General features: G+C 40.1%; 1 protein-coding gene across 1 annotated transcript in view; it reads left to right on the top strand.

Annotated features, from left to right (window-relative positions):
* Positions 1-6,731, top strand: part of LOC145436236 (alpha-(1,6)-fucosyltransferase-like) — a 35,717-nt gene extending 28,986 nt beyond the window's left edge. Inside the window, exons 8-9 of the mRNA XM_080313595.1 lie at positions 1,094-1,262; positions 6,210-6,731. Of these exons, the coding sequence (XP_080169721.1) occupies positions 1,094-1,262; positions 6,210-6,527 (487 nt within the window). The 3' untranslated portion in view covers positions 6,528-6,731. The remainder of the gene's footprint in view (positions 1-1,093; positions 1,263-6,209) is intronic.
* Positions 6,732-25,257: the final 18,526 nt, after the last annotated feature.

Here is a 25,257-nt window from a genome sequence, read left to right as displayed (position 1 = left end):
ATAGCGATGCAACTCTCTTCTATAAACTTCTCACAGGGCCCAGTGCTGATAAACCCAACCCTCTTGTATGATTTAAATCAAATGAATAACGTTTATATTATACAAATCAACAATACAGCAGGCTTAAATTCTATATCATGGATGCGTATATAGGTCGGTACTTTCGGGAGTAGTGTACAGGGTTGTAACCAAGTCACAAGGCTCTGAGTCAAAAGTCAATCTCACTTTTATTGTTTTGACTCGAGTCAAGTCGAGTCATTTTCAATTCACCATCGAGTCAAGTCCGAGTCATGGTATCATGACTCGAGTCCGAGTCCAAGTCGTTATGTTGACTGCTCAGTTTCCAGTTAAAGTCTTGTTAAGCTCACTTTATATAACTATATTTGGTGATATCGAATGTTTCGCATTTATAATATAATAATTTTCCTCACTTTTAGCAGTTTCTGGTCGCATTTTCAAGTACCAGTACCAATCAGACGAAATCCCAGTAGGATGGTTACTTCACAATTCCTCGAAATTACAATGAAATGTCGGTCTTGGCCGTCTGAATCTCGAGTCATTGACTTGGTCTGAGTCATGCGCAATGACTCGAGTCCAAGTCGAGTCAATACACACATTGACCCGAGTCAAGTCATTTCCGTATTTTAAAAAAATGGCTCGAGCCAAGTCGAGTCATCAGAAAATCGTGACTCGAGTCGGACTCGAGTCGAGTCATGACTCGAGTCATTACAACCCTGGTAGTGTATAATATCAATTTTCTTCAACTTTCTGTGGTTAAGTATTCTGTCCTGTATTTTGGCTGATAATTACAGACTGGGGCTATAACGTTACTTGCGTAGTTGAGCAGTTACACGCATGCGTGAGTGATACGACGCCTTTTTGCGTATATATTCAACTCTATATCCGTTCCTGGATTCAGACTAACCGGGACTCAATCTGTATTTAAAACAGCCAGCAAAATGCATTGACTTTGAATTATGCCTCGAATTTTGAAAGTTTAATTTAACTTGACTATTGACTTGACTTGACTTGACTCGAAGGTAGTGACTTGATCCCAACACTGCACACATTTTCGATAGTTTTGGAATTCTAGGTATCCGGAATATACCTTCATCGGCAGCGGTTATGTGAATGAGAGTAGAGACATTAGCACGAAAGAACGGATGCCATATGATGGAATAAAAGCCGCTCTTCCGTCGCTCTTGATTGACATGTACTTCCTGTCGAAGAGCGATTACGTCGTTTGCACGTCATCATCGAACGTAAGTCGGCAAAGAGAACTCTTTTTTTCGCGATACAACCAACAGCCTGATCAGGCGGAAAGTGCTGATTCCATGTAATTCGACTTCGTCAGGAATAATTTTCCATCACAACCTATCAAATTACTTACCGATAGTATACTATACAACAGATGTGTCAGAGAGACTTGATATACTAAAGCCAAGTAGCTGAGTTTGCAGAAAGATGCATTTAGTTTTAGAGACAATTCCTTATCCGCAGCGAATCGTTTGTTTGGCTGCGATAAATTATTTCGCACTAGAAAACGTCACCTATACCAGTGGTTCGCAATCTTTTTGACCTAACGGACTGGTAAAATACCAAAACAAGTGTTGCGGACCGGTTAACCATCAAACATCCAAATTAGCCCAACATTTATTTACGAAAAATGTACGCAACTCTAATCTAATATTGTAAAATACTTCATTTAATGCTGCCTTTTTCACATTAGATATATATAGGTGATTTAATTGAAGCTTATACAGGGCGAAGCATGCAAAGTCCTGTTTTTAATTTTGATTGCTCGGTATCCTTTAGAACATTGCTGCACCATTCGCATATTTTTGCAAAATAAGTTTCATTCGCACAACAACCGAAAATTGTTATACAAAATGAAGATGAAGATAGTTAACAATGTTTTGTTCAGATATGCAACAAAAAAGCTGCGCTATAGCCCAGGCCGGGGGCCGGCAACTTCTCGAGTCGGCGAGCCAATTATGGGAAAATTAAGTACTTTGCGGGCCGGATTCATTCCTGAATCTATACAGAAAATCTCATATTTATCAACGTAAATAACGAGCAAATCGTATCTGCTGTAACCTTTAGAGAGTTAGTATAGAGACCAAGAACTGTATTTATTGGATTATTAACGTAATGTACTTCATTATCATTATTATTATTATTATTTATGAATAAAAGCATGTTATGGTGCTTATAACAGTGTGGTCTTTTGTACTTTGTGACAACAAATTCCATCACCAACACAAGCTAACTTGCAAATTCAGTACATGAAACTCTCAGTCAGAAGTCAAATGTAAATGCAGTAGCTGTTGAAGTCAATGAGACATCCATGGTCCAGCAAAGTTGTCAACAAGTTCTTTAAACTCTGTCTGACGTAGAAACCCTTGGGAAGAATGCACGTGAACGTTAGGGATGCTGTGAACCTCTCAAAGGTTCAGGTTCGTGTAAACGCGGATCTTTTTAAATGGTTCTGTGTGAACTTGAACGTGAATCTCATGACGTCACGTGACGTTATATTGCTAATTCCAACCCTATATTTCAGTGAAGTAATAGCCTAACTTAATGTACACGATATACCTAGCGACAATTCGGGCCACATAATACCACAATGCTTAAGAACATGTTGACGTTTTAAACGTCGTTAAATGTATCAACTGGGGCGATCAAATGATATAATATTCCCATAAAATCAATATCTTCTGTCGCTTTGCCAACAATTTCGACGAGGACAAGCAAGGGAATATCACCTTACGCCGTAACGGTCTAGGTCAGACGCAAACGCAATGTGGATGGCTATGTTTGTATTGTAATTCGAATTAGTAAACGTGAACATCACTTCCAAAGGAGTTCAACGAGGATTTGAGATCTGCATTGTCACACAGGCGCAGCCATCTCTGCCCTTCTCCGCGATCAATCAACGCATTGCGCACATTTGAATTCAGCCATCAACGCACACGAGCGAGCACTGGTAACGCGTATTCGCCGGAGATGTTGATTGCAGGCATGACAGCAATTCTAATTTGTCAAATTTACAAAACTCACATCGAGCCGGATTTAGGTTATTGATCGTTTGCTATACAGTCGAATTATTGTGCGCATAATTTCTAAATTACGAAGAAATCTCTCGCGGCCCCCTTGTGAGACTTAAATGATACACAAGTGTGCCGCGACACACCGATTGAGAACCGCTGTCAAACCAGCAGTTTGTGTCATACAAAGTTCGGCAAATTCTAATTATCGAATTATATTTTGCGTGTCTCGCATATTGGCTATAGCACCCGACACAGTGACATTGGATATGTAAAAACTATTCACAGGATATTTTTGCATTAAATTCAACTAATATTAGGGTTACCATACGTCCTCTTTTAAGAGGATTTGTCCTCTTTTTTGACTTTTTTGAAAGCGTCCTCGGAGGACGCCCTTTTGTCCTCTTTTTTGAAAATTTAGGTCAGATTTAGAGCACATTGCGAGTGATATGCCGTAAATTAGCACAGAAGTGACGCTCCGGCGAGTAAAAGCGAAGATTTTAGCTCTGAGCGACAAGTTGACCTTTTTTTTAGTCCTCCACCTAGCAATGTGGAGAGAAAAACGATATTTTGGGCTCTGAGCGGAAAGATGACCTTTTTTTAGTCAACCGATCACAAAGTGGGAAAAATTCGCCGGTTTTTGAGAATTCTTCTCCGGTCTTGCAAGTCTCAAATTTCTGAAAAAGTGTCCTCTTTTTAGATTTCCAAAATATGGTAAGCCTAATTGCATACGTATCAACATATCGATCTGGTGCCGTGGCGACCTAATATTATACCCTTTGCGACCCATACTTTGATAAAACTTAAAGAAGTGAAAATTTGCGTTACAGTCACTCGCAGATGTGAGTCCGCAATAATGGTATTTACCACTATTCTCGAGCCTAGCGCTAATCGAGCTGTTATTACGAAAATATGATTGTTCAGCGAAAGAACGCAGAAAGTCAATTTGACGCAATTTCTTCAGCGTACCGCAGGCTCAGACCTGCTGATACACTGCATGACTGCTATACTACACCCGCTTTCTCACCAGGCATTTGATTACCTGATAATTACAGTGCGCAAATATTGATTCACTACGGCTAGTGAGGATCAAAGGAATTGTAATAGCTACGATTCGAGGTGCGTAATAAGACAAACAAATTTTTATAATTGGGCCGCAACTGCAAAAGTTAGGGAGCCACTGCATTTGAATTTTTCAATATAGGTTTATTTGAATTATTCCACAACAGAAAATGTAACAATTATTTACGATTTCCACTCGCACTCACCCGCATTTTCATCCGCACCATACGATACGCACCACCTTCGTCATTCGCACTGCAATTTTTCCCATCTCGCAGGTTTAAAAGCAGTGTTTTAAAAGAAATGCGACTTTGCTGCTTGCAATAGCCTCTATTACACTGCCAAGTGTCGCTTAATTTTCAGAATGCAACGAAGTTTAATTAAAAGTATCTAGCTTTAACATATAAGTCGTCGTCCACCTTCAAACAGTTTTGTGCAACCTTTGCACGATTGTGAAGGACGCTAAAAGTATACCATCATGAACATGCTATTACTGTACCATGCAGAATATTTCGTCCCATTCCTTCGAGATGTCTATATCAATTAAACAGTGGTTGTTTGTTTTTCTCAAATTAATGGACAAGCGTGTAACTTCTTGTATTTTGGAATTCATGTATAAATTCAAATATATCCGACGTACCAGCAGGAAATTTGCCATAGACGGCGGTTGAGAGCCACTGACCTATACAACCACATCATATATCTTGCGCTGATTCAGACCGCGCTCATTGTCCGAACGGGAAGGATATGTAGATTCGAGTTCGATGGATTCTAGTCTATTAGGATCGAGTCCAGTGGTTCCCAACCTTTTTCGAATAATCGCCCCCTTATAAAGCTCGACAGAAATTTTCGTCCCCCCCCCCCGCCCAATATTTACGGATCCAAAAAGAGGAAATTTATACTGGGAATTTATTCACCAAACTCTGATCGCTGCACATTTGCACATCTATTTCCGTTTGGTTACGAGTAATCCGTTGTGCTTACCAAAAAATGGAAGATTTTGACCTAACATTTGACCTGACATCGTTTGACCTTAAAAAAACTAGTTTTTTTGTAAATTTTGACCACATGTATGTAAATTAGATGTTTTCCCCACGTAATATTAGAATTGTACTATTCCTGGTTGGAACTGTGAGTCCTTATGAAGTAGTTGGTCTGAAAAAACCTATTTGACTTAGAAACTGAAAATTTTTTTCATGAAAAAAACTTTATGTTTACGAAATCTGGACCTATGATGAATTCCAGTAGTTACATCACGCATTATGGCGGAGATAATTAAAATTGGCTGTAGTACAACGAAAGGCAATTTGTTACTTTCTCGGTTAGAAAGTGTCTGTCCTTTGTTTGTTTGTTTAAGGTTTTCATCGTGTTTGTCGACTACAACTGTAATTTACGCCGATTTTCTGTATTTTTGATTCCATATCTGCCGACTTGTAGCACGGCCAACTTCTAGACTTTTTTTAAAGACATTAGTGTTTTAAGTATCCTAGCAGAATAGTAATAATGTCATAAAATTCCACTCACATGCAAGCCGCGATTTCCAAGATATGTGGGTAGTTCAGATGACTATAGATTAGGTCGCGGTTTCGTATACTTTTAGATTCGTGAATCAGCGGTAGGCTGGTTTCAAAATTGCATGAATTATCTTTGTGATAACGTAAAGTGACTGATGATATTACAATAGTATTCGGGTGTGATGCAGGAGCTGTTTTCCTCAATTAGTATGGTTATTTCAGTCACACAAGTGATACAAACCAACACCACTTTACACAACACATACTGTAAATGGCAAGTACAATATCCACTTTTCGAATTATACAATGATATTGTGAAAGAGTAAATGATTAAATAAAATAATGAGTAAAAATAATAAACATTCAAACTTGAGTATTTCGATTAAGTTGAAGTACTTTGTAGTTGACTTCATATACCAGTTACAAACAATGAGGTATGCCATTTTTTATCTTTGGCGTTAACAACACGTATCTATAGCGTTTGAAGAAGAATCGGTTGTTTCGTGATTTTAGACGGGATGTGTGGTCGAAAAAATATTTCAGATATATTTTACAGGATGAACAATCACTGAACTATCTGTTTCAGATTTGCCGTGCTACATACGAGCTATTGTTGACGCGCTACGTCATGGCATCCGACAGATTGATGAGCCTTGATCACCATTATCGCCTTAACGGTCACCCGCGATATATGGTGATTCAGGCACACAAGAAGCGCAACAAAGAAGAGATTGATATGGAGGTGGGGGATGAGTTAGCTGGTGTACGAGGGAGAACAGACAAGGCCTTCGATGGAAGTCTCTTCGCAGCCAATGAACGAACAGGCGAAAAGGGTTTTTTCCCTCCACATAAAGCAGTGGTGATCGTGACACCTCTCGAATCTCCCGTGTTCGAGGATTTGTAACGTTTGATATAGGCGTTAGTTTCATGCAACAAATTGATGCAAGTTCATCGTTCATGCAAGGAGTCGAGTTTGGGCGATGGTGATGCTGCTTCTTTGTTATCAAAATTTTGATTGTATGGCTTTGAGAAATGAATATGTCGTTTCATGTTCCGACTGGTCATATTTCCGTAACAAACAGTAAGTCTGTATTGATAGACTTAACAATGTCTGTCGTCGGAAAACTAACAAGGTTGAGCGGAAATGATCAAACAAAAATGATCGCATTCAAGTAGTTTGTCTTTGTACGGATATCACCAATAATGGAATTTCTCATAAATTTTTTTCCGTTAATTATATACATATTATTAATTATACATTCAATTCAATTCAATTTATTACTAAGATTTTTATCATTGCAATACACCACAAGACTGCGGTTCAATGAAAGATAGGAAGGTGTCAAAACGACTTGGAATAGTCTTCGAAATCAGAGACTCACCTGACGTAGGCGATGTAAATAAGGAGGCAGGCATACTAGTGGGCTAACTAGTATTCATTCAGTGGAAATTGTTTGTATTTAGACTTGATTATGTAAATGCGCGGTGACTGTCGGATAACCGGCGAGATACCGTTCCATAAATCAGGTCCGGCATATTTGATAGAGCGATGTTCTTTTTTATCAACCATGTGATACTTGGACGACGTGGACGCGCGAGTGTCGTACTTGCTTTTTTTGGGGCAGCGGCTGCAGGGATATCGGAACCCCCCTCGTTTCAAAAATCCTAAAATACATGTCAAAATGTACCGGAGATAAATAGTCATTTATCATTCCAATATCATACTTGTTTTCTATGATAAAGGAAATACAGCAACTTCAAGTTATTTAGGGTTCTACAAAGGTCAAATTTTACTCGCAGAGTTGGTTACGATGTTTATATAATTGTAAAAACATGTTGCCACGCGCCGGCAAGTAAAATCACTCGCGAATTCACTGTGTGCGACATCGCACGATGAGAACGAAATCATTTATTGCATGATACTTTGATTGGTCAGAGAGAAACCAGACACGGCGATGGTGATATGGCAATGCAGCTTCCAAATCCACATTGTTCCCTGATTATCGGCGAGAAATAAATCCCTTTTCAAGTGACATACCCAGTTATAAATTTACATTTCAAGCATAGCCATTAGCCATACACATTCTCGATTGCGAAGTAGCTTGCTGGCACAACATCAGCGAGTAGCCTAGTAAAGTTAACAAAATCAACTGATAATCTTTGTCACTAAAGTTATCATCCCTATTAGGTGGAGCTAATTTTATCCAGCATGACTGCCAGTAGATAATTGACATATATGACTAACCCACGCCACAGAGTCCTTGTAAAGTCGCCTAAATGTAAAAATAGTGTTACTGGAGAACAGACAGTATAGATTCACCATTATACTGCTATCTACAATTGTTGTTTTGCCTTTATTTTCTAAATTGATAATATGGCTGTCACGGAAATAAATTAAAGATATCGAGCTAGTTTCCCGACATCGTTTTAATGGGATATGTTGATTACACCATGATTGGAATTAGTAGCACAGTATCCGACTAAACTTTAGTCGGACAGTGGTCGGACAGTGGTTCCGAACCTTTTGTCTTCATTCCCCACTTCAGATTTATTCCGAGCCTTCATTCCTCACCAGGACCGTAACAGCACTTTGTCAGCCCCGCCAATAAAACGTTGGTCTTGGGCCCCCAGAACGCCCTCAGCCCCACTGAGTCTGTACGCATTTTCCTTGCAACTTATCAGTTACATTGGGTCTATATACTGTGTTAGTGTTTGAATCGGCCAATATGATCGGGAATTGCACATATTTTGCTATCAATTTTTTATCCCCTCTCTGCTCACGTAATCAGATTTGCTGGTAGAGATGAGTGAGGTGTGCTGGAAGAGGTAGGACCACTAAATAAGAATTTAACATCTTCGGGCGGACCAGTTGGTATATTGACTTCGTTACATTATGCTATTTCGTGATCTCCTATCTGCTATGCCAAAAGATATGGAAATCACCAAAACTAAAAAATACACACACGATTTCAAATTGGTATTGCTTTACTGGCAAATAATTTTTCCCTGCGGGATGGCATTTGTCCTGTGGGGTTCAGATCGCCGGAACAGGAACATTCGGCGCCAGCCATTTAGCCAATTAAACATGTATGTATATTGCATATACATCGAAGTTTTGGGTCACCATAAGGGCATTCCTTCTCGGCCAAGGTCTTCTCGCTGCTGATCGTTCTGGCACACTTCTCGGAGTTGAGTGTTACATGGCCTATAACTTCATATGCCTTGGTGCGTCGTGGCGCAGTAATGGCCGACGCCAAAGTCTCTATTTCTATAAATTCTACGTATTTTCGTGGGGGTAGGGTACCCAATAATCAGATATTCGGCAATACTAAATCGCGGGGGGCTGAGGTGCGGCAGTTACGGTCCTGTTCCCCACTACCCAACACTTTATCATCACAGAGCAGCTATTTGCAGGTTTGACTACACAAGACACACAACCATACCAGTACGCAAGACAATCGCCTATAACTGCATCATAAAACGTATTGTGAACGATACCAGTAACGCCTAGAATTTCGCGATAGCGTTATCTCACGTGAAACTAGTCGTTCTTGATGCGTTTGTGACGCCATCATTGGCCATCCAGAGTTAAAAATGAGGTTTTGTGAACAACACTCAATATAATTTTCGATACATACATTCCAGAACATTCAACTGGTAGCGGTAATTGCGCATGTGTCTCCGTGAATATGTAGACTGTCCTCTATATAATTCTGAACAAATGCTTCTACTCCCCACCAGAAACCATTGAATTCTCCACCAGTGGGGAATTCCCCACCGTATTGGAACCACTTGACTAAAGGATTGTAAGCGTAGACCAATCGTGACGCATTATGTCAAGATATTACCCAATTTCGAAGAAGCAAATTGATAAAAACTGCCACTCCTTTATACCACTCCCATATCCGCGCGAACATTTACATGCGTTGCTGCTCTAAAACGACTACATTATTTCCCATTAGGATTTATATTGGATGAATAAAGAGAGTTTTACCGTAGGAGCGATAGCAACAAACGTCGTCGTTATTGTAGTGATTATGTGTACAGGACTGACAGTTGTGTGGTAGTCCTTTCCGTCGAAAGGAAGTTTTACGCAGCAAATTACGCAACGCAAACTGCCAGACTTTGAGGTGTATTTTGAAGGGGTTCCATTGCCCAGATCAGATGTTACACTTTAGGATCAGTACGACAGTACAAATCAACTTTATTTAATTTGAGTGCTCGGGTCGTCAGCTGTAGGATTGGCAATTATGTTGCGTTGAGATTGCTAAACGAGCAAGCAAGCGTGACGACGGGTGTTGCGTAGCTATCTACAGATAACTAACCCACGGTGTTACAGATGAACAAATCGCAGCATTTAAAGATTAAATTGCACTGTATGGGTCGATATTAACGAGCGCAGTACCGGTATTAAAACGTCAGAGAACTGTTTTAACGTTGTACATTGTACAATGTGCGCATTCAATGGCGGAGGTCTCAAACACGCGGCCCGCGAAGGCATTTTGGAATTTCAAGTATTTGACAATATATTCAAGTATCATATATCTTTTTTAGATTTAAGAACTTAGAGTTCACTCTGAAACTACTACAAAAACCGGAAATCTAAACAATTACTTCGCCATCATATCACTTCTACAATCTACCATGCGGTGGAAGATCGCTATTTCGTCACACTTCAGGTACATGATGATAAAACATGACCCGTCGATGATTCGCGACTGAAAATCGTGATTTTGTTTGGTGCGACCTTTCGATTTTGGATTAACTGGGTGATAAACTGAAAATTACTCGAGTTGAGTCGGGTCAAAAGTTAACATCAGAGATGGACTTACGTCTCGGAATAGTGACTTGGTAATCCAACGGACGCAACAATCTATAACACTGCCATGGGGAATAGTAATATTTCAAAAGCCCGTAGCTTGCGTTGCCCAAGGTATATATATAGATATCTAATCAGGTCTGTATGGAAAACATTAGCATTCTGTGGCCCCCGTGACGTATATTTGGTTACACCCTTGGTGTTGTTTGTTCTCTTTATCCATGTTATTATCGGGGGCGAATAAGGTAGTGGTACGTTCCACAGCTGTACCACCAATGGATTCTTCGGCGATTGGTCATTTCTATCCCAGGGATTCTTAACTAGGGGTCCGTAGCCCCTTCGTGGTACGAAGGACCACATCAGGGGGTACGAGATGCATTGTGGAAATAGGCCTATATGCTGTAGAATGTTTTCTGAGCCAATTTATTCAACTGGAAAATATTCTTCGCGCTTCTCGCGATTTCATGTGAATGGGCTTTCTGATTTTTATATAGTTTCCATCAGAAATTGTGTTGAAATCATACAGGGGGCACGGGAAATATATTTTATTCAAATATTTGAAATAAATTTGTGCCAAACGTGAATAGTATCATAGTAAATCACATTTTTCATGATATTTGTGGAAGCCTGGCGTCAAATAAGGCCCACTTGGATATTATGCATTGAATACTCCTATTATAATAGGGCTGCGGCCCGCGGCCCGCGGCGACATCAAAATTAGGAAATTGGCCCGCGAACCAATTTGAGTTTGAGACCTCCGTTCAATGGCATGGAGTAAAGTGCGTTCTCATTCCGATATGACGTTATCGACAGACGTCACGAAGTGATTTTCACGTCACAGGACTTTGCATACCCCAACAAAATGACGATTCCTTGCGAAGGCTATAACCGAATCATATAGTTGCTGGAGCCGGAGCCTGATCAGTGCTTATCAATTATCTCCGGAGCTGTAGACGGAGCTAATTTATGATAAAAGAGAGCTCAGGAGCTGGAGCTGGAGCAGTTCAAATTTTCGACTGCTCCAAAGCCCTATAGGGTATACTTGTAGGTTTATCGATGAATACAACTGCGGTACATATACGTGGGCGTCTGGGAAATTGGTAGTCGCGGTACATTTCAGTTAAACAACCCGTCTCACATACTTGAAACATTTTTACGGGAAATTTTTCGTGGGAGTCATATCGACCATATATTTTAAATTGCAATTGACAAGCAGCCATAGAACAATGCCAATCACCTGCGGCGTTATAATTGAATATTAGTGACGTCATTCCGGCACGACTCGCCCCACGTTTTAGCGACGAATTCAAGGTCTTCAGCATGTTATATTGATTACGCAACAATGGTCGCTGCCGTCTGAAGTTCGCTGACTTGTAGGCCGTCAATCTTAAATAGTCAAAATAGCCATTTCTTGATCTATTTAAATACTTGAATTGTTTTTTGTGGCGCTCCAATCAACATTGTTCTGTTATTTTACGGACTACGGGGACAACCAGGACTGCTAGAATGTTTCTTTGATTTCATAAAAACAATTCTTTACAAAATTTGAGAAATGGAATACAAACTTCAACAACTGTTGAAGTCCGAGAGCAAACTCATGATTGCAAGTTCCGCCTGCTAGGCGGTACGCATGCAGTTGGGATTTGCGGTTTTTTGTCTTGATCCGCGGTTCCCCTGGATCGGCTGTTTAGTATTGCAAGATCCGGCTATATTCCGCCGTCCACTTGTTCCTATGTTTAAATTGGCATTGCATCTAGAAACCCGCAAATGCAGTTTGCTGCCTCCCAGGGTTATCGAAATCTCGCCAGCTCCACAAAAATTTGCACACCTTAGCGTATTCCGTACTATGTCCTAATTTCGAAATTATTTTCACCAAAGTATCGCTGCGGCATAATATTTCGAAATTTTCACATTCAGCAAAAACTTCTCTACCATATCGCAGGAGAACTCTCAAAGCAGTATTGAGTCATCAATGACACATATTTGTATTGATCTTTGACCGAAGAGAAATCCACGCAAGATCGACGAACTCGAACTCGATGTTAGTGCTTCATTTAAATTCTAAAACAACTTGAGTTTATGTTAGGTATGCTTACCAATTTCTCAGAATAATCTTCACTATATACCTATTCAGACCAATAGTATACGCACAGAGACATCATTCAAAAAATAGGCGATCCTAAACGTAGATTTGAATATTTCACATTATTATATCTAAATTGACATTTAATTTTAATGGACGATTTGGGCGTTCACACTGCAGAGCTTCTGAAACGATCTAATTGGGGCTGTGATCAGGAAGTCTAGATTCATTATTAACTCGTAATTCAACATTTAAATTTGTCAAACTCACATACTGGTATAACATAGTAGTTCACTTATGCATATTCGCAGTAAATATTAACCGTGGCAGCGGCGTGTTGATGGGGTGTATTTATGCTATTCTAGCTATAATCACAAATGTGTGCAACAGGCGGGATTATAGCAAGTATCACTTTACTGTTAACTCCCATTGAGGAAATCAAGAAATGTGACGACAAACGCCTGATATTGGTGGAATATGAGCCTCCCGAAGAGATCATAATAAATATCGATACTATTTTAAAGATTGTCATCGAGCCCATACCACGGTCATAAGATACATCCGTCGTGCTAGAAGAGTCTATGAGCGGATTCACGTAACATATATCGCAGGATAATGCCATCGATGCAGTATACGTTCTCGTAGCTCTCGATAAACAGATCAAGGTCTAATTTGGTGATAATAATGAGTCAAGTATTGTCTTGGGCTGTAGCGAAAAGTATTAAATGAAGTAGCATAGTTGCGATAAAATACACCACCTAAGTAATATTGAAATTTTGCGAGATATGTGATATGAAGTCATGGTGGCATGTTTCGAAGTTGATGTCAGCATCATTTCATCATGCTCATTGCAAATGACATGCCAACGCTAAGCAGATTCGAAATATTCAAGGCGTTAGACCAGGGGTCGCCAACTCAAAACGGGTCGCGAGACACTTTTCAAATTTCGTAGCGCACGCGGACCGCATGAATTCAATATCGATGTAAAATAGGCCGCATAGCTTAGCAACAACGTTTTAAAGCGTCATATCAGTACCACGCTGTGCTACCTAACATAAGCTATGGCCATACTTTCCACAAAAGCAGTAATATTTTCTCAGAGGAACACAAATACAACAAAAATAATGATCATCAATTTCATTTTATACCGCACTATGATCTGTGCACGATACCTGGCAACGCTGTTCAGCGACTAGGAGGTCGATAATGGGGCTAGCGAGAGACGTAACTATAGCTGAAAGACCGTATCCACGTTACGGTTGTTTTTATGGCGAAGCCCAGAGCCGTTTTCTAATCGTCTATCGGCCTTGGTAGTGTTTGGGTCATTGCACGACAAGTAAATATGCCCATGCCCATTGCCTATTCATATCAGCTGATTCTCCCTCAATAGAATGCTGTTGCTATCGCCAAAGCCGTTTTAGTTAGCGAGGAATATTGATGTTGGGCACAGGAGTATAGTTTATTTTGAAACAACAACAACAATATGTTGAAACAGTAATCAATTTCAGCATTTCAAAATGCTTTTGTTAGAATTCTTTCGAACTATCTCATCAAGTCGCTGGCCGCAAAATATGACCTCGGGGGCCGCATGTGGCTCGCGAACTACGTTAGTCGATCTGACAGCGATCACGCCCAACTATCCACTGTGCAAGTGTACATACATAGTGAGAAAACAATGAATGCTTTGAGCTAACGTCCCTATTCGCATTGGTCGGTGTATTGAGATGACATTAGGAACGATTCACATCTAGATCGAAACCAATCCACTCTCACTGATTTTACACATATATATCAGCATAGCATTATGTAATATAATCGCTTACCTAAAGAGGGATAGGGCTAGAGTTGCATTTAAAACAAATGGTTGTTTAAAACATGTTTTAAACAGGCTTTCAAACAAACGTCATTTAAAAAGAATTATATATTAATATATAATTATGCCATAATTTTGTAAATACTTTCCAAAAGCATGTAGTACGAGCCTATGGACGACGATTACCCCCGATATAGCCGATGCATACGTTATGGCATGGTTGGAGCCCTCGGAATAGTCGGTTCAATAGATCATTGGTACGGAATGAATGTTCTGATGATGATGACCGCCGACCGTAAAATTGCTACAGGACGATGTATTCCTGGTTAAAGATATTTCTGTCCGTATATGACGGTGGTTGTAAGCCTATTTAGTCAAAGCAGCTATATTTACCCTATATTTTCAATCGTGAATATTAATTCATTATGACGTCACAATTGAATATGCGTGACGTCACGGGTTAGAAAAAAAAACGAACAAGCAATAAAAAGCATGTTTTAAACAAAGGCCATGTTTTAATCATGTTTGCTTTAAATTGATTTTTGTTTTGAAAACAACCCAAAATATCTCATTAGATGCTAGTTTAGTACGTCGCAAGCGATAATATACGCCGTAATCGACGTCGTCAACGCCATGTATATGACCACACGGTAATACTTTCCCAATGTTTAGTTTAAACAATAGCAATTCTGGAGTCCCATGCATTTGTTGGCTTTTCCTATCCAGATTACGGTACTTATGCACAGCGAAGGCAACAATTGCAAACTGTATCTAAACTCACAATGATATACAAATCGAAATGCTTTTGAGTCGACACAAGTAAGATTGTGCCGTGCTCTGATTGTACGAGTCATGTGCGAGAAGAAAAAAAGGCTGTTCAGTCATTTTCTATATATTACTTCTAGTATGTACATATCAACAATTCAGCGTATCGCTAATGCATCATGTATGTAATATTTATCAAGAGTTCTTTCTCTTTAAGAGCTGTACCTCCGGTGAGCAGATGTAAACAGTCGGCGAGTCACGCGTGTGCAGCGGGACGTAATATTAGTGTTATTGCGATAGTAGACAGATAGGCGAGGTTCTGAAACATGCCTTGCTATTCGAATATCAAGACATATTTCAACGAAATGGTAATCCGTATATCTTACTATACTTCCGACGGGGCGGAGACTGTTTTGCAAAATTCATTCTCATTCAACCATCTGTTCCTTTTGTTCGTTCTTGCGATTGTATAGACATTGGTGTCAATTTGAGGAGCTTGACAAGCCATCAAGGGAACGCGAGTAGCTCATAGGCGGTATCCGTAATAAAGTAGGGGAAAGTGGGGCACAATGGGCCAAAACCATTTTTAGTCGAAAATTTAATCCGAATCCAGTAATACCAACGAGCTTGAGCAAAACGATAGATCAATATGAAATGCACATTTCCAAAAAAAAAAAAAATATTTGAAAAAAACTAAGACTAACGAAATCACAGCCACTTGAAAAACGTACCTTTTTCCTCATGTGCCCGGCGTGGCTGACTGGTGATGGAGTAAAATAGGACAGTATTAAAAAATCATCCTCACTTAACAAGAAACTGAGAACTGTTGAACAAAAGGATGGATCAGTAGATATCCAAGACCAGATTTTGTTTATATCCCGAAGTTTGGAATCGTAATGAAGCTTGCATGAAGATCGCTGCCTGCTCTTCGATTCGCATGGGAAGGGGTTGCATAACAACCCTAATTTTCACCAATTATTGTTTGACACTTCAATATATGTTTATTTAATTGATTGTTGGTAACGATGTTGCTTCTGCTCACGTTCTGTCGATTTTTATAAATTTTTTAAAAATCTGTCATTATATATTAACGGAACATTGTGCAACCAACGATATTGTCTCAGTTGTCCACCCACTTCTCACCTTTAAAATCGCAATCCTGCACCTAAAATAGCATACAGGGCGAATACAAACTGCACTGACTAAGCTGTGTACTAATTTCAAGCATGATGAGCGCTATATACCTATCTAAAACACGATCGAATGATAGCTATGTAAATTTATGCAGGTTAGCAAAATTCAGTAAATCGGCAGTTTCTCTTAAAGACAGCGACCCTGATGAAATAAAACCGCATCAGAATTACGGCTAGAATGACACTACTGAATCATCGAAGCGATGTATATTCTTCCTGTCGGGTCTATTAAATATTCACGATGAACCATTCTGCCCCAACTCCACCTACTATTACTTGATGGCGTAATCAACCATGTTTCGAATAGTTACATTACTTACTCTAGTGACCATGATTGAAAACCACTTCCACTTCTACTTGATAGTGTAACAGCCATAAATACTTACATTATACAATTGGGATTTTGCAAAGAAGAAAGTGGTTTGGGCGAATGTTCCCATCATCTTTAAAAGTGAAATTGTCACGCCAACTGACCAAAATAGCCCAGATACCACGGGAGCTGAAATCAATGTCTGTAATTGCACTTACTTGTGACGTCATCAATCATATTACGTCAATCGCGAACATGCACCTAGCGATTTCAAATTAGCTGCCTCCAGTCAACTGCTAAAAGTATACGCCCCCTGGACCAAATATCTAAGTAATACGCCTTGTGTTTACAGCGTAGTTTTGAAAGTTCTTCGGTATCCTTACGTGGACATGTAGAGAAATCGTTCCAAAAAACCTCTATATACGTGGTTAAAGTTTTTATTTATTTTCCTAATCTAAGGACGGCGGTTGACGAGTTAATGATTTCCATTGCGTACACTATAATCACTATAGCTTCACGCAAAGGCCGTTAATCGGTTTGGGCGAAGGTGCTTACCATTTTATATTAGTAACCAACACGCCAAATTGAGAGGTGGGGTCGCAACCAAAGAAGTTTGGGGACCCCTGCCCTAATCGGATATTACTGATGTGACAACATAAATAAATAAATAAATCATTCAATCAATAACACTAGTCAACACGCATTTTGGTGCCACGACAGTTTCAACGGTTTTAGAGTATTTTTATGTCGTGGAATCCAAAAGTGACATTAGTTTTTCCAATGAATTGCGGTGTGTTGTAAAAGCCTAGCAGTGGACCGTGATACAAGTCGACAGAGCCGAAATCAAAATGAACCTGGTGTACACGCTCATTGCAGTCGAAATACGTCATGAATGCCACTACAACAACAACAACAACAACAGCAGCAACAACAATAACAACAACAATAATAGTAACAACAGCAACAATAACAATAGGAATAACAACAACAGCATTAAAAACCTTTTGGTCACGGGAGTCATATCCGCATTGATACGACATGGTAGATTCAGCAATTTATAACGTTCTATTCTAGGACTGAGTGCTCTGGTAACTAACGATGATGTAGGGGAGATGTGGTACCGATTGATCATTGGGATCGAAAATACTTTGAAAATTCTCTATGATAATTCCATGATTACGCTTCGTGAACTTGTCTACGATTGCATGCTGGCAAAATCTTTCCTCACATACAAAAGAATTCGACGTGGGCGAGCTATGGGGTCTCTCACAGATGATTTTTGTTTTGGGGGGTCTAAACTAAATTTAGATCGACATATACATTTTTCTTTGTAACCTTCAACACGAACAAACCAGCAATAATTTTTATTGTGAAGTGTAGGGCTTGTATCAGGCTATATAATGGCACCTATTATTTTTTTCAGTACTTTCCTTGAGTGGACTTTTTTTCGATTCATGTATAAAATTCGTAGGGTGGGGACCGATGATACAATAGCCAAATCAAGCAAAATAATCAAGCATACTAATCATGAAACAAGTGAAGCATGCCTACGTACAGAAAATCTTTATGTAATAATTGCATATGATGTTTTATCGCTATAACGAGGTATTTGGAAGTCACACTGTCGATTTTCGGGCAATGTGTATGTACCCACAAATTTATAAGTTCAAGCCTAAATCGAAACGTGATTTTATGACAACATTTGAGTTAATTTTTATTCTATTTTTTGACAGTTGCAACCAAACATTCTTCTTTGGCTTGCAGCAGCTTAGATTATAATACTGAGCAAGAAAAGTAGTCACATTTGAGTTTTTTAGGGTATATGTGTCATAGGTCCCCGGGTCGTGTGTCATTGGATCCACCGGGTGGGGACCGATGACACGTTCGAGCAACAAATTTTGAACGTCCATGAATATTTTTTAAAAAGACGGGTATTCATGTATATGTGCGCGATAGGTAGAGCTTGTATCAAAGTGCTGAGCCAGCAAAAGATCTGCTGTTTTCGACTGAACATTTCGGGGCCAGCGACCATTTTCCAATTTTTGATCCATCGGTACCACATTTCCCCTACTTGTATACTTAGTCTACTGCATGCACCTGTTCGAAACTCGCGAGCCAAAACAACTGGACAACAACGTACATTGACAAAAGTAAAGTCTGACATGAGTTGATATGGATTGGTATAGGATCGATGGCTCTATCAAATGTCATCTTTACATTTCATTCGAGTCCAATTTCTTGTTGTAGGTCTATGTAGTTACATAGTTGCAATATGCTGGCTCCTGTCACTGGTACAGGCACCTTTCGTTTCGAAGATTTGCTGGACGACTTGAATTTGAAACCAACTTGGGAAAAGTGGCGCAGCTATTTATTCACAGCAACTTTCATATCAGCCCTGTTTCCAAATTATATGTCGCTCGGTGGGCTGACATTGCAGTGCGTACCGGAAAATTCGACAACATCTGGAATACATCAATTGGACATTACTAACAGGGGTCTCAGTACATCTGAAACGGCGTTCGTGAATGAAATGTGTGCTAATCATACGATTCTATATTTTTACGCATTTACCGGCGCGCTAATGCTGGGAGTTCTTTTTGCAATTCTCATTCAAGCTTCGTACTGGCTTTACCGTAAATCCGTTGCCACGGACCTCAGGATATTTTCCGAGTGTCGAGATGAATTTCTGAAACAATGTTCACGTCGCGAATTCAACGAAAGTATCCCGCCGAATATCGATGATAAATACGAGATGAAATGCTGGAACAAATTACGCGATATGAATGATTCGGCAGTGTACTCGAAGTACAAAAACCGATGTTCGTTATTGCTTGGGTTGGTCATACTAAGCATCTGCCCTTCGGGTTTTCAAATCGTATATTTGTGCTCGATCAAAGGATCATTCCGTTGCGAAGTGCAGAATGGAATAAGGTTCGTCAGCGAAGACGCATATTCACCACCAGATGCTTTTGCCTGTAACGTAAAAGAGGAAGGGACCATCATTGTATTTTTGATGATCTTCGTAGCGTTGACTTTAATGCAAATTGTCCCGCTGTCATACGCTCTTCATAAGTTACGACAATGCTCCAAGCATCCATATAGGTCAGTGCTACTTATGGGGCAGTTCTCAGCGTATTCATATACCCACGTATGCACCGAATTCACCAAATTTATCAACGAAAAGTGCGTGAACTCAAACACGGCCAACACTGAACAAGTGGCTGTCAGCGGTTTTATTGCGGTAGAAGCAGAAATATACCACCGTAAATAACTCCTCAATTCCAAGTAGATGTACAAATATAGCGATTTTAAAGATATATCAGAATTATGTCACATAGAAGTAGAAATGAAAATCCGGCAAGCATCGCTGAGGCTTGCAGATTCAAAAAGTATGTTTAGTCGAGAGGTCGTATATACTATTGGCAGTTATAATCGTAGGTGGCCATAGTCGATATTGCAAGATTTATCTTCGTAACTAACGCAAAATGACCAATGACACTGTATATAGGTACAGTGTGGAACTTATATTCTGTTACCGCTATAAACGAGCTCTTTCGCCTCGGTGTTACGAAAATTTAATTCGGATTCCAGCTTTCTGCTTCTCACGTGTGTGGATTACTGCCGCATCAAACAAATGCCTATATTGATCCGCGTCGTGATTGGGCTGAGACGGGTGCCCGTCATGTCGCAACTTTTTCCATTTATATGTGAGCTTGGGGTAGGCACCGGTTTTTCGGGCAAGTTGGAAGGTTCTCGGCAACAATTAAAGGGAAGTGATCTCGTGACCTGAGCTAAGTCAGCAGTGTAATCACTGAGCCACAGTGGCATGTCGCCTTTATGTACCTATACTGCAGCGCGCTCCTGGTGTGGCCTATAGGTTTGTTACTAAAAGTTAAACTTGTTCAAATATATTGGTTCAGGCAATCGATTTCGATGTAAAATGTTTCTGCTGTTCTGTATATCTCATTCCGTTTTCTCGAGTAAATATATCCTCCTCTATACGTTAAACCAGTTATGCAATTGTAATAAACCTGAGTAGTGTTGGTGTTGATGATTGGTATGTAAGAGTATCGGAATACAACAGTGAAGGTGAAGTAACGAACTGCTTGCGCGTATCGTTTCATGTTTACGACAAATCTCAATTGCGAAGCCGTAGAAGGATTTGAAAACAAAAAATGTTCTGATCTCTGTCATGACCTTGAATTCCGGGTCAGCATCAACAATCAACACATAATTCAAAACGGAAACACAGATGACCAAGACCACGAGTGACAAGATAGCGTAGTGGTATGGTCAGCAGCTGCAACATTACTAGGTTGTGGGTGCCACTCCGACCGAGGTCGACACCGCAATCATTTCCCCGTGCGCAAGGTTTGTTTTTCCTCCTCCTTGCCATCTGATCCGCGTTTGTTTGTTTGTTTTTTGGGGTATTCATGGTGCTTGTCGACTGCTATGGTCATTTACACCAGGCCGATATTCTTCATATTTTCCGTAACTGCCGACTTATAGCACGGCCCACCTCTAGGCTTTTGTAAGACACCGCTGACGCGGATGAGGTGGCGAGGAGGAGCCTAGGTAAACCTCCAACACTTAGGTATCGGAATTCGGAAGTCGACCTCGGTCGGACTCGAACCCGCACCCATTGGTGTTGCAGCCGCGGATTATACCACTGCGCTATCTCGCCACCATCTGATCCGCGTAAGCAATGACTTACGAAAAGCCTATAAGTGTACCGTGTATACAACAGTGTTGGGATCAAGTCACTACCTTCGAGTCACGAGTCATTTCGAGTCATTGCACATTTTGACTCGAGTCAAGTCAAGTCAATCGATTTTCAAAGGTGACTCGAGTCAAGTCAAGTCACTCGATTTTTGAAGGTGACTCGAGTCAAGTCGAGTCAAGTCAAGTCAAGTCACGAGTCAAGTCACAATTCAAGTCAAGTTGCCTTTTCGAAGTATGGGGCATGATAACGTCAGTGCATTTTGCTAGCTGTCTGAAATACAGATTGGGTGGTCATTGATTTTGAACCGATGAACCAATATAGAGTTAAATATACACGTAAGATAGCGCTGTATCGCTCACATATACGAAATACTGCTACACCGCAGTTTATAGTTACCAGTCAAATTAGAGAATAGATACGAATAGATAGGAAGCAATACATTACCCATTTGCAAATCGATATGATACAATTCGAGTCTGCGCCAATGGTTGAGGACAATATAAAGTATATTCGAATTCAATTCCAATAAAACAAGAAGTTTGGTTAAGGTAAAACAAAGATTAATTACTTCACTATACTAGTTTACGACAACGTAAGCTGTAAGCTTCGATCACTTCGTTTGCGATCAATTTATTTGTGAGGGAGCAATGGAGGCTCAGTAAAACGCACGATTATTAAGTGATTGGTCGCTCTCACGGTTACATCAGCGTTTCGCGAAAGTTGCAATATTCAGCGATTCCTTGAGTGCATTGGACGCGATCAAACATTCTGGACTATATCACACGGCACTGGTGAATGACATTATTGAGCTGAATCATCAGTTACGGACAGCAGAAATCATCATATCGTTTGTAAGGCTGCCTGGACACTCCGGAATACCCGGTAATGAATCTGCAGATCAATTAGCAAGGGTGGGAACCTCTAATAGGCCTACACTCAGACGCCGAAAACATGTCATACCACTCGCCGACGTACGGTCATACTTGCTAAAGAGCTGCAAAGATGAGTGGGACCGAATCTAGCAATCCACAGATACTGGGAGAGCGTACAAAGATCTGCGACCCTCAGTACATGACAGACTATCTGAAGTGGACACAAGGTTCGGAAACTCGATTATGCTGCGGTTAAGAACGACGCATTGCAGACTAATTACCATCTCAACAAGATTGGATGCATCGACTCGCAACTGTGCGAAGCATGTGGTATTAATGAAACCGTAGAGCATTATCTCATGAATTGTAGAAAATACCGCTATCAAAGAGAATGCTTACGTCGCCATGCAGAGTCGAAGAAGGTAAATTTCGACATGCGGACACTACTGACAGTTTCACAAGTACTGCGATATGTTGTTGAATGTGTTAGATCGACGTGAGGAATATTGTAAAACCTTTTTATGTGCACATGTGTACCTATATCTCCCTTATATATTATGAACATTCTGTACCGTTTAAGTTGTTCCTGTCCGTGGCGCAAAAAGCCTTTAGTTGTGATAAGAGCCATTCATGCCAATGTTGTTTTTTTTATCTCTAATCGAGCGTTTCTCGAACAATCCGAACATATGCAAGATTCAGTGATTTTTATCGACATCGATTACTTGATGACTTGAAATTGACTCGTGAATTTTGCTCCGAGTCACGAGTCAATCCATATTTCTGATACGCCGAGTCAAGTCAAGTCAAGTCATTTTAGCAAAGTGACTCGAGTCAAGTCAAGTCATTCGAAAAAGGTGACTCGAGTCTGACTCGAGTCAAGTCATGACTCGGGTCATCCCAACACTGGTATACAATTCGGAAGATATACGGAATCATGATTAAAAATATCGCCGTGGTGTAAATGATGGTTTCGGCAATTCGGCTAAGGTCTTTCTGTGGTAGCACACTTCACCGATATGGCCGAAACTGCATATGCCTTGGTGTATAGAGGCGTGATACTGGCCGACAACAAAATGCCAATTTCTAAAAATCGTGCATTTTTATTGAGGGAAGGGGTACGAATAAAAAAATCATTTTGGCAAAGCACTTTGCACGGCCGCATGCTGGCCAAGACGTCATGAGTCCTGGCGCGGAATGGGCTGGTCCCGAAATACCTGTGTGTAGTAGCGCACCCCTAGACAAACGCACCTTAGAGTTCTCCGAAGGCGCTAGGCGATACTAGGAATGTACCGTTCTCTCACAGTTGCGAATGCAGTTAGATTCATTTCTGGAAATTGCGTAATCAAAAAATATGAGTGTGGCAATTACGACCCTGATCTTTACCTCCCTCTACTCTGCTGGAGTATAATCACTTATCAGAGCAAGTTGCTTTCCAGCGAAAACAAATGTCGGTCAAATCATATCGTAACATCAAACCAATTTGTGTAATACGAAAGTCTGTACACTTTCATGATCAAGCCATATTGTCGTTAAGACTTATTAATATTTTGAAAGGGTCGCTCTGGTACGGTCACGACTGAAATTTTTATCTCTCGCGGTATAGGTGCTCTGAAAACCGGTTTCCACGTCTACTTTCCGTTTGGTAGACCGTCTCGTCATGACCAGAATAAGCTGTCTCCAATTGAACTTTTTTACAATGGTAATGTAATACATCTCACTAGACGTTCGAACATTTTCGCGCGATATCGCCCCATTTGGTATTTTCGCCCCCTTGTTGCTCAAAATCACCCACTTGGGACGATATCGCTAACGTTGGGAATCTCTGATCTTTTCTGATCTCGATATGCAGTGCAAACCTATGGTATACGTGGGGACATAGCATTATTTTAAAAATGCTAGCCGATCCTAAATGAAGATATTCAGCAGCTGGGATATTAAATTTGGTATCTTTCTCCGTTTATTTTTTAAATTCGACGCGATTGAGGTTAAATCAATAATAACCGAAGTGAAGATGGCAATTTTTCAACATATTATGTTTAAGGGACAGCTTAGACCTCCTTGAAACGTCAAAAATTGATCCAATTTTAGTTATTAGAGGGTCATTGCTGTGATCACAATAAATCGCTGTATTCATCATTCCGCCACATTTCCAAGTTTATCTTTATGCATAAGATTATGCATATACATGTGATATACGTCTACATCAAGACATATGAACTCGCGGGTTCATATCACGTCTCACACCATTCAATATTACTCAGGTGATGTATTCTACAGTGTGAAGGCTACGTCATTCGGTACCAAAAGCTATAGGCAGGCCGTGTTATTCTTGGTATATTTAAGTCAAAATAACTTATTTTTGGCAGTTTTCAGATTTTATTTTTGGCAGTTTTGGCATTCCCGGCATCTATATTTGTATACTCGAATCAGCGATGTAAAACACTGTATAGTGCAATCTATCATATTAAACGAATGTCGCAAAACGCGCAGTATCCACTTTATGTCATCAAACATCGGTAGAAAAAACGAATTGACAACGGTGTTTGAAAGTCTATTCACCCTATACAAAACCGTGCGATTGCTTCCGCAATATCTAATGCGAATAGCGATTCGATATGAATGCATAACTACCTGCATTCACACAGATCAAAAAACCACTGATGATGACAATTCAAAATCGTTGCTGATACGTTTGAATCACAGCCCTTCACTCGCTAACCAATGGTTGAAAATCAGGAGTGGCTTTAATATTCAATACAATATGAAAAAATATCCAACGGACAAACAATAAAACAATAAATACTGAATTATTGCAGGCCTGTGTATGGTACGCATTGGTGGGGTTATTTCTTGGCGAGTGATGTATTTTGCACTGCGTAGATGGGTATGTTAAATTGCTCATTGATGAAACTATATCCCTATTGTCCAACGGGACACATTCTGTCAGTGACTGCCCCATATGCTGGCATTTTCAATGATAAGTTGAAAGCAAATGGAATTATATATCATCATATTTACCATATTTTAGAATCGGGTATAAGTTAGATTACCGAAAT

Source organism: Botryllus schlosseri, chromosome 3, assembly GCF_051294905.1.
Source record: "Botryllus schlosseri isolate E-star chromosome 3, Bs_hap1, whole genome shotgun sequence".
Taxonomy (NCBI): domain Eukaryota; kingdom Metazoa; phylum Chordata; class Ascidiacea; order Stolidobranchia; family Styelidae; genus Botryllus; species Botryllus schlosseri.
Note: the sequence above shows the minus strand (reverse complement) of the source record. Positions and strands in the feature narration are given on the sequence as shown.